Genomic DNA, 11,254 nt, shown 5'->3' with positions numbered 1-11,254 from the left:
TGAATTTTGTAGGAAAGGAATAAATGACTCCAAAAAAATATTACCTTATCTAATGGTCCTATTTCTCCAACAGGTTAAGTTTGGGAGGAGTCTTCAAAGTCAAAACATCTAAGGACTATGGCTAAGACAGGATTTGTTTCTTACCAAGGCAAACAATCATATATCAATATCATATTCTCTCAGCTGTTAACAGACTTTATTTTAATTTTCCTAGGTCAAGTACAAAGAAAATTATGAAAAATCTAAAGGCAGATCAATGCTGGAATTTGTGGATACACCAATGTATCAAGTTTCAAAGGAGGCTCAAAAGATGCAAAGTGAGGTAAGTAAAACTGTGTTTTTGAAGAAGTAAAATTTAAATCAACAGAGAGGTTAACAGACATCTTATACTCAGGTTAAGAAAATATACGAAGCAGAGAGTAAATTGATGATATGGTAGAATTATACTGAGTAGTTATCTCTGCTATTCTGTAGCTCAGTTCTTCCTGTGAATTTTCTTTTTTCTCAAAACGCCATGGGTGCTAACAGACAGAGATTGTATATCTCATAATTTAATTGAGAAGAAGCTCAAGTGGTCATCTAGATCAGAGATTAATAATTTTTAAAAATTTTCCCTTGAATTCCATCTTTAGGGAGGGATGATTCTCATGTGGGAGCAAGTGAAACCACAAAACCCAGTCCAACCCCATGATTTAACTGAAACGTGCTGTCCAGCCTGGGAAACTCATCAAGGAGGAAGGACTGTTCCCAGGCTCCAGAACAGCACTGGCTGTCCTATATCAGCCCACGTTTTTCTAACTTTTCTAAAAAAAAGACTTCAAATGGTGGAGATTTTGTGACCTTCCAGACAATCTAGTCCAGCGCTTTACCATCCATCCTGGGCGAGATGGATGCACCTGTGTCCCCATGCTGTAGTTTGATTCCATTAGTTTTGCTGTGTCATGGAAAACAGATGATCTCAGCCTCTTGGTAAAAACTTTAATGAGTTTCAAGCCATTACCTTGTGTGCCATTTGTCTTCTCTTTTCTCTACCAAGCAAACTGTTTCTTTCATAGATCAGGTTCAACATTCTCTTTGGACATACTGTATGCATATTTTTGTCTAGATCGTGTCTGTTTGTGTAAATAATCTTGATAATGAAATGCATAATGAAGTTGCTTACTAGTGTGAAATCTAATTTATGGCAGGGCTCATTTCTGGGTCTATTTACAATGTCTTTTCTGAAATATGCTTGGAATTGCATATATATGTACCACTAATTGTTGGTTTTGCTACAACAGAAAATGTATCGCAAAGATTTTGAAGAAGGGATCAAGGGAAGACCCTCACTGGATTTAGACAAGACCCCGGAGTTCTTGCATATAAAAGAAGTCACTAATCTTCTGAAAGAGGTACAGGATTTTTATTCTTTTTTCTGTTGTTAAGGTGTAAATGAGTAATAAGCAAGATCACTATAAGCTGCTGAGTGCTAAATAATTTAAAATTTTCTTGGTAGCTAAATACAAGTCACTTCATGAGTAAAAATTGCTTCACATCATTTTGGATTCTGAATAGTACTGTAGTAGGGCAATTATAAAGCTTAGCACACCTGAACCAGAATATCAGTTTTCTTTTCAGATAGATAAAGGGGTGGAAGGAAAGATTTCCATTGGTGTCCAGATGGCAGTTTTTCCCTTGGAGTAATTATTTCACGTTTAAGGTAGCCTGTTGGGGTTATATGGATGCCTTGAACTGCATGGAGTCACTTATAACTAACTTAATTTAAAAAATTATCTATCGTACATGTTATGGATAAAAATAAAGAAGACCAAAATTCCTTAATATACCTGGGATATTACATAAGTGCTTTAAGTCCATTTTGTTAGAAGGCACAGGTTTTCTGTATGCCCACTGTTTCTTTAAGATCTGTGAAATATTCTTCAGTTGTATGTGTCACTACAAATGAAATAGTTTTTTTCTGTAACTGAGAATCCTTCTACCTTTAGTATTTTTATATTGTTATTTAAAACTGGTTTCATGTTAGGTTTTGAATATTGTTTGGCTCTGTGGATTATGGTTACTATTTGACCCAATTTAGAAGAGCTAGAACTGCTAGAAGAGAAGAGCAGAGCTGCTAGATATCTTGTCTTTGAATCTGGGAGCCAGCAATACCTTGTTTGTTCTTAGGGTATTAAGCATTGATTTTTTTTTTTTTTTTTTTTTTTTTTGCCAAAACAAGTAAAGCATGTTAGAATTAAAACCCCTTGAACTTTGTTCCTTTCTTTATTCTTTATACAGCTTATTCCAGTCTTTGCTAGATCTCATATGGTTAAAGAAAATAATTTCTTTTAAGATACTTCTTTATTATTCATCCTCTAATAAATTATTCTGGTAAGCTTGAGTGTCAGGTAGGCAAATATCAAGCTTGGTCTATTTTGTGCAGTGGCATTCTGTGGTCCATCTCATATATGCCTTCTTGCTAGGGAAAAATGCAAATCATGCTGTCATTTATTTCAGTTAGTCTTTCTGCTTGCTGAATGCCCAAAGAACCGGGTACTGTATGCATAGTTGTAACGTGCTCTACATGTTCATCTCTGAAATTTTGATGTAGCTCCTCTCCTTAGTGCATTAAGATAGAGAACTAATTCTGACCTCCTCAAGTTTTATGCCTCCTCATTTAGGGAGTAAACCATGCCTATAAGTCAAAGGGGAAGAAGATGAGAAAATGGAAATGGTATTTCCATTAATGCATAACTGCCCGAACTTCCTATGATTTTATATCCATATTCAAGGAACATATTCCAAACCCAAAGATTACCTAGGTCAAATCAATTATTATCTTTCATGATTCAGAAAAATTATGCATTTGTTCATAGTCAAGGATGTAGCTCAGTGTTTTACCATAAAGGTTCATAATAAACTTTGAATAGATACTGCATGAAACAACAAGAAAGATGTGGAATTACTTAAAAATGAATTAGCTGTTCAATTACATTTTTTTTTTAACCCAAATGTCAGCTGTGTTCCAGCTTGTTCTGTTCTCCCACCATAGAGAATTTTGCAAATACTTCACATTTTGTAACAATACAAACTTTCTTCTCTGGACCACATTCTCAACTCCTTCAGAAGAGATGGCTGAATTAAATAGTTTTGAGTTAAATAGTTCTAAACTAGAAGAAATGGTTTCCTGCTTGGTGTAGGACATGTTTCTGATGATCAAGAGAAACTTCTTTAAAAATATCTGGTTCTCTTTTATTTAAATAAAGAGCTTATAAAGAGATAAAGGTGCTCACTGCTGCGCATGAAATTTAATATGTAATTAGGAGTATTAATTCATGCCTATGTAAATACTTCTGATAAATATTTTGTGCAATGTTCTTCTAATTTCATTGCTTAAAAAAGCCTAACCCTCATCTGGAGATGGGAAGAATAATTAAAAATCCTTACAAAACTTAAAGATCTTGAACTTCAATAGGTTTACAACAGCTCTCTAGGAGCTGGAAAGAGCAAAAAGAACCGAATGTCTGCGAGCAGATTCTAGTGTGCTTTGAATTTTATACTGAACATTTGAGTACTCTAGAGACTGCAGTTGCTGAATGTTGATAGGTCATATCAGTTCAGTGTCTAGGAGGCACAGGAGTGATATGGTAGGAATATTGCTTCTACATTTTAATTTATCAAGAGGTTTTTTTAACAGGTCCTAGTATGGTGTTTAGGGAATCCGTCCTGATTGGGATACCATTAATGGAATAGAGGTAAAAACTGCAGCACAGCAAATACTGGGCTGCAGAAAGAAAATGCTACTGCAGTTAAAATGTCTGTCCAGAGAGAGTCAAGGCCCCTAAACAGTGTGCTAGTGCTGTATAGGGCACAGCTGGTTTTCCAGAGCACAACAAAATAGATGACGACATTAAAATCTTTTCACTTTTTCAACATTGTTCTGTTTGATTTCACAATTTCCAATTCTATTTTAAGTCTGAAATCTGTACTTCAGCTAATTCATATTTCATAGAAATTTCAAAGAGACTCTTCAGATGTTTAATAAGTGGCATTTCTTTTCAAGATCTTACACAAAGTAAGAAGTGGTGAAATCTCTCTCTCTTTTTTTTTTTTTTTTTTTTATTCCTTGGAAAGAGTACCGAAAAGATTTGGAAGAAGGATGAAGGGAACACAGCTGGTTTTCCAGAGCACAACAAAATAGATGACGACATTAAAATCTTTTCACTTTTTCAACATTGTTCTGTTTGATTTCACAATTTCCAATTCTATTTTAAGTCTGAAATCTGTACTTCAGCTAATTCATATTTCATAGAAATTTCAAAGAGACTCTTCAGATGTTTAATAAGTGGCATTTCTTTTCAAGATCTTACACAAAGTAAGAAGTGGTGAAATCTCTCTCTCTTTTTTTTTTTTTTTTTTGTAATCCTTAGAAAGAGTACCGAAAAGATTTGGAAGAAGGGATGAAGGGAAAAGGAATGACAGTGTTTGAAGATACACCAGATTTGATTAGAGTGAAAAATGCAGCTCAGATACTAAATGAGGTATGTTATGCTAGTCAAGGTTATTAATATCACAGAAGGTTCACTTTATGTTAAACTCAAAAGATTGCTTTCTTTTTCTTTTTTTTTTTACATAATCTACAAGGAAGTATGTAAGTATTGAAACTAAGGCTATTTCTGTTTTGCTTGAAAAATATAGTAAAGCTCTGTATAAAAAACAACTTAGGACAAATAATTCAGATTTTTGGGCAATTAGAAAGTCAGTGGAGATTGTTAGTGGGGTCAATAGACCCAGCATTTAGAGCTGTGCTCTGCTGACCACAGAGGCTTCCTCAGCACATGAGTTCGGGTGGACTTCCAGAGATCCAAGGCTGTCTCTGGGAAGAAACAGCGGGGCTGGAGGGTGTAGGGAGGGAAGAGGGAAGGCAAAGCTCCTGCTGCACGTTACGCATTTGGGGAATAATTTCAGAATTTTACATATATATATATATATTATATTGTTCTATTTTATATTAATTTTGTATTTCTTTATTATATATTATATATATGTTTATTTGCTTGAACACACACACACACACACACACACATATATCCATAAAAACCAGAGGGAATGCCATGGATAGGGCCAATCTGACCACTGTAAAGAAGTAAGGGAATATATAACTGTAACTCCCAGGATTATCTTTTCCTGGGTGTTTTACCCAACATGAAGCTCAGAGGAAACATCTGTCATCCCACCTTTAGCAGACAGGAATTGAGGCATGATGTATTCCTACAGGTTAATTTACAATTCTTGCAAAAAAATGTGGTTTGTGAAGTAGAGAGTTGTTTTATCACATTTATTTCCATATCAGAGTGAGACAGATGAAAGACTGAAAATCTTTTTTCTCTACTTCTTGTAAGTTATCAGACCATTGTATCGAATAGAAACATATTTTCCTCCTTTTTTCTAATTAATGGACAACCTAAAAATAATTTATAAACAAGAATAGTAAGGGGCATTTTAAAATTATATGTATTTACTTTGAAAAAAAGTTTTCCACAGGCGGAGATGAACTAGAACAGAAAAAAGGATGATTACTACCAAAGTAGTAGAAATAGCAGTGGCTGAGAATATTTTTCTACAAAAAAAAGTACAACTATTGTATACAATATTTCCATATTACTTTTTAATATAATTTGCTGATGAACAAGGAACATATCCTTGCTTGGATAAGCTGAAGATGAAATATTAATTTTGTTTTCAGGTTATTGCTTATTTATAATTTATGTTGTGAGGAAAAAGCAGCAATCACGGATGAGGACTGCCACTTGCCTAATGGCTATGGTTCAGGAAAGACCTATTAAATGAATAAATTACAACTTCTTGATCTGGAAGTTCACTGGAAGCAATTCTGTATGGTATTAAATTTCTAACATGTAGTCTTGTCATAAATAAAATATTTTCTTAAAAGTGAGATGTGTTTCAATTAGGCTGGCACCAAGTACCAACTTACTACACCATGTTCTGCAGAGCTAAACTTCCTCTTTACTTTAGAGGATAATTGTAGCAAGCTGCATGGGCTGATTTCCTCTCACCCTCTGCTACATTAAAAATTCATTCTCAGTGGTTTGTACATTCAGTGAATATCTTCTAAAAGTTTTCCTCCTGTAGTTTGTTATGTGTTTTTCCTGACAACAGCTTACCAAGAGTCTTGAAAATTGTGACTCTTGAGAGTTTTGATTGACTCTAAATCCTAAATTTCAATGTCTTGTGGAAAAAAATCTCTGGATGCTGTGAATATAATGTATAAATTCTATCTTCACAGAGGCAATACAAGAAAGACTTGGAAACTGAAATTAAAGGGAAGGGCATGGAAGTTGGTCCAGATACACCGGAGATAAGACGAGCCAAGAAAGCTTCTGAAATTGCAAGCATGGTCAGTCCCATTCCTGGGACAAGCTTTCCATATGACAGAATGCAACAAATTATTGTGATTGAGAATTCCAGGTGGTGACCAATCTAGGCAGTACTGAAAACACAGATTTCTCCAAATAGCTAATTGAGCTGCAAAGAGTTGGACATTGCATAATCAGTGTAAGGGGGGAAAGTTAAGCTTCCCAGAACTTAGACCTTCCTATCACCTTCTGCAGGTTGTGCTTGTTCCTCATGAGCCATGTCTGGCCAAGGGTGTCTTTGGTCACTGTGGGCCCTGCTGCTTTTAGGTCTAAATAGCTCCTTACTTAGGGCCAAATGATAGAGTTAGAGAGATGCTAAAGCATTATGACATCAGTCTTGCAAAGCACAGCAGAGGGAGAAATTCTCATCTACGTGTCTGACTGTGGGTGCCAAAACTGCCGAGACAGGTAGATGTGAAAGGCTACATCAGATTTGAAGTGAGCAGTCTGTTAAAAGGGTTTTTTAACCCATCAGCAACTACAGCTATCTCATGGATAGATTCTACAAAACTAGTTCTCTTGAATCATTCGTTATTTGGTGGTTTATGAGTGCTGGTCAGTGAAATTGTAGAGATTAGATTTGAGAATTTGGCTGTCAGCCGTGAGTATTTCCAATGCTATTATTTTCAGAAAGAATACAAGAAAGACTTGGAGAATGAAATTAAAGGAAAGGGAATGGAAGTGGGTACGGATACCCTTGATATACAGCGAGCCAAAAAAGCTTCTGAAATTGTCAGCCAGGTGAGTACAGAATTAATTGCTTTAAGATTACTTTGAAAGTAAAACACAATGAGATGTTAAAAATATAAAATCTTCTTGAACGTTCTTAAGCTAAACAAAGCAAGCAGTGCACAATAAAAATATTAAATTAAAGAAATGGAAGAATTTATTTTTATAGTCTGACCAGTACTATCAGAATAGCTTTGAAGACAGCATGTACAGAGAGTTGCAGTATTACTTATGGTTTTTATTTCCCCTTTATTTTTTCTTCAGAAAGAATATAAAAAGGATCTGGAGACTGAAATTAGAGGAAAAGGGATGCAAGTTGGTCCATATACTCCAGAAATTCAACGGGCCAAAAGGGCGTCAGAAATAGCAAGCCAGGTAGACATAGTCAAAAGTTGAATGTTTTAATTCTCTGTAACAATGAGTGCTTGACATACATTGCTCAAAATACTACTTCTCTAGCTCTGCAGAGGCTTTCATACCTGTACTAGATTAATTTACATGCAGTAAAATGTCTTAACTGCCTGATTCTTATTTGTATTTAGGCCTGTTACATCATGTAAATTGAATTTCATTATTTACATCTATTAGGCAGTTCTTTTCGCATTACCTAATTACCTAATGTTACATTACATATATTCTGACAGTGAGGAGAAAATATATATGAGGATATATTAAGTATGAAGATATGTTATATATGAGGATATATTATGTATATGTATATGAGATCTATTTTAGTGTGGGGGACAGACAATGATAACAGTATGGTTGGAGAAGAGAGGTTTAAGTAAATACTTGACAGACTGGATGAGGAGGTTCATTAGCAATAAGCATCTTTTGTGCAATTTTGTGCGGTTTGGAGCCCAAAAAGCATAGCCATTTAAAAATTATTTTTTCAGAAAATGTACAAAGATGAAGCGGAGAAGATGCTCTGTTACTATTCTTCTGTCCCAGACACTCCTGAGATGGAAAGGATAAGAAGTACTCAGAAAAACATCAGTTCAGTGAGTAACAGTGCTTCTCTCTTTGCTTGTAACTTTTCAGATATTTTTTAGTTTAAATAGGGTCTCTTGTGCCACAGCATAAAATAGGGAACTTATGAGTAAAAGTCCTTTGAACCATTTGCATAATTTTCCTGGCAAAAGCTGTATCACTCATTTTTTTCAGTAAAAAAAATACCCAGCTTTTCTAGGTGTGGCACTGTTATTTTGAATTTCTAAACCACTTATATCACCTTGCCAAACCACGGTTATTTTTAAATGAAGATTTTTTTCTTTTTCCATCAAGCCCCAGGAAGTACTTTATTTAAAAGGGAAAAAACCAAAAACCTAAGGCTTCTTACTGTACGTATAAGATTTTTCATCTGGTTTCTATCATATGTTCTGAGCATCAAGATTGGGGTATAAAATTAGAACAGATCAGATTTCATAAATATATATATATAATGATTTTATATTACACTGGGTTTATTTTTAAATTTTCTGCTAGACTTAAGTTTCAGTTTATCCCTAAATATAAATTATGAGCTTAGATTTCTAAAATTGCCCAGTTTGGGATGTATTAAGTTCCACTTCCTTTTTGGGCCCATTAGTGCTGCTGTTTGTAATTCTGCCTTTGCTTGTAATATAACAGAGAAGAGGAGTAAATCTGGCCTCCAGAACAAAAGGCCAGTCAGTGGCTGTTTTGTATGGCAGACTAAGTAATACTAATGAAGCCAATGATTTGAGAGAAAGGAATATAAGATACTTAAATATGTTTAGTATTATCTGACACACATGTTCTTTAACTTAGAGATATCCTCAGCTTCTCCAGCTCTCAGAAGTACGAGCTCAGTTAGTTTCTCCTGGAGGTGTTTGCCTGCAGCTCCCCTGTGCAGCTGAGGCTTCTGCAGGCGAGCAAGAGCCTGTGGGGAGGGCAGAGGAGATACCTCCGAGCCTGCTCTAGGCTGTGGTCACTCCTGTAACATCTCCAGCCATTACCTGCCCTTTTTCTTCCTTTGAATGAGGACAGCCAAAAGCTACATCTTTCTAGTAGGAGCTCTTGACAGGCCCACTGGCCCAATTTTGCTTCCTGTCATCTGCTGGCTCCTGGTTTTGAATGGTGCTCTGCAGCATAGTGTGACAGTGATTATCACCATTTCTCATGTCACTGGTGTCCTAACAGCCTAGGCTGAAACTCCCTGGAACAGAGGGATATAAGCTAGCCTCTGGGATCTGCTTTCCACCCTGCTTGACAGCTTTTGATGAAGTCTTCAAGTAGGTCAGTGGCTCTGGCAGTGCGGACTCACTAACAGTTAGGTACCAGGCTTAATTAAGATAGGTATCACTACTTAATTAAGCCGTGACAAGCCTCTGATGCATCTGAACCCCTTGCAACCCTGTAGGCCAGTCTGAGCTTTCAGTGCCAAGACTGACAATTATCCTCTTTGTTAGTGTTCTAGATAGTAAGAAATAAAATGTTTTGTCTTTGACAAATCACCATTTGTATTTGCTTTCTTTTGCGATTGTCCTGTTTCTGTTTGTGATCTGGATCCTCCAGATGTAGGAAAGCAGTTTACAGCTGTGATTGAACTATCATTTTTTCTTCTTTCTCTGTGTTTTAATCTTTCATCCTTCTGTGCAGTTTAGATTACAAAGGTAAGTTCTTACTGAGTCAAGATACAGCTGGAAGCAGTATAAAAAAAAATGACCACTGATAGTCTTCTGATTTTTGGATTTTTGTCTTTTGGATTTTTCTGCCTTAATGGACAAAAAAAACCAACTTGCTCTGCAGATAAGATTGTTGCTGCTTTTAGCTCACTAGCTCACTTGGCAGATGATTTATAATAGGATATTTACTTCACAGTCATTTCTTTCATAGAAAAATCCTGTCTCCAACATATTTTACCAATCCTTCCATGGTAGAGGAGAAAAGTGTATTGTAGATCGACCCACAATATAAATCTTTCTAACTGACATGGTGCAGAACAGTTTTCAAGTCCTTACTCATAAACTGTCTCTGTTCTCACATGGTAAAACAAAATTCTAGATTGTTAAAGGTTTTCTGAATATTTAAAAAATTAGTTGCCGACATTCACTCTCCTCTAGAATATTTGGCAGTAGTATTCACCCCAGGCTATGGAGGACTTCAAGGAAGTAGGAGAAATTAATCAGGAATGATGTTTTATTGTTTAAGGTTTGTTGATAGGAAAAGTTAAATAAATCTTGGTTTAAGAAAGGCAGAAATACTAAATGGTAAAGATTAATTTTATTAACTCCAAGACCAGACTTGTTTTTTACACTAACTGACTGGAAATACTTACCAAAATGGCAACAGATGTGACACCAAATACTGAAAATCAAGTAAAACTTCTTGAGGAGTTTTTCAGCATGAACTTGTGCTCCATGGTTATTTAAATTATAACCAGGCTTGGAATTTGTGGAGCAGTTATTTACTGTCTCTTTCAGTAACTTCAAATGATTGATTCTACTGATGGGCTTTGTGTTTATCATTTACTGAAACAATTGAAATAGAGAGGAGTATTGTATAAACAGCATGTGTATCTTTTAAGAAGTGATTTTTGTTTTTAGATGCAGTCCTCAGCTTTCTGGCTTGAACCTAGGAGTCAAAAATTGTATGACTTGGATTGTAGCTCTGGTTGTTGTTATTTTTCCATGAATATTTCAAATTTTTAGCTTGTTAACTTAGAAATAATAGTAATGTCTGTTCATTTCTCACAGTATTTTAAGATCTGAAGACTAAAAAAAACCAAATCAAATCCTGCATGTATATGCACCTTCAATTACATTGAAATGAATGAAATTACTCAAGCATAAAGTTACATTTATAAAACCTTATAGATTGTTATAGAAATTTTAATATTTTTTCCAAATTTAAATATGTCATTGCAAATACTTAAAAATACTGAGGTCAGTCTAAAGGATGAGAATATACTATCTGGCTTACAGTTGAAAACAAACAGTGTAATCATAGTTATTGATAATTAGTCTGATTTATGAAAAGTTGAAGTATTTTCTTTCTTAGCAAGATTTATAGTCAGACCAATTTGGTGTTTGGAATATTGCCTAGCCCTTTATGAGAAATAGCATTTGCATTGCTAACAGTCTCATAAT

At 35.2% G+C, this 11,254-nt stretch overlaps 1 protein-coding gene across 12 annotated transcripts in view; it reads left to right on the top strand.

Annotated features, from left to right (window-relative positions):
* NEBL (nebulette) overlaps positions 1-11,254 on the top strand; it is a 140,138-nt gene that overhangs the window by 84,867 nt on the left and 44,017 nt on the right. For all 12 annotated transcript variants that reach the window (XM_017741517.1, XM_017741516.1, XM_017741513.1 and 9 more), the window contains 7 exons: positions 215-322; positions 1,281-1,391; positions 4,410-4,520; positions 6,287-6,397; positions 7,047-7,157; positions 7,410-7,520; positions 8,042-8,146. In XM_017741517.1, the coding sequence (XP_017597006.1) occupies positions 215-322; positions 1,281-1,391; positions 4,410-4,520; positions 6,287-6,397; positions 7,047-7,157; positions 7,410-7,520; positions 8,042-8,146 (768 nt within the window). The remainder of the gene's footprint in view (positions 1-214; positions 323-1,280; positions 1,392-4,409; positions 4,521-6,286; positions 6,398-7,046; positions 7,158-7,409; positions 7,521-8,041; positions 8,147-11,254) is intronic.

The sequence above is a fragment of the Corvus brachyrhynchos genome, unplaced genomic scaffold (assembly GCF_000691975.1).
Source record: "Corvus brachyrhynchos isolate BGI_N302 unplaced genomic scaffold, ASM69197v1 scaffold167, whole genome shotgun sequence".
Lineage (NCBI taxonomy): Eukaryota > Metazoa > Chordata > Aves > Passeriformes > Corvidae > Corvus > Corvus brachyrhynchos.
This window is presented reverse-complemented; position numbering and strand designations above follow the sequence as displayed.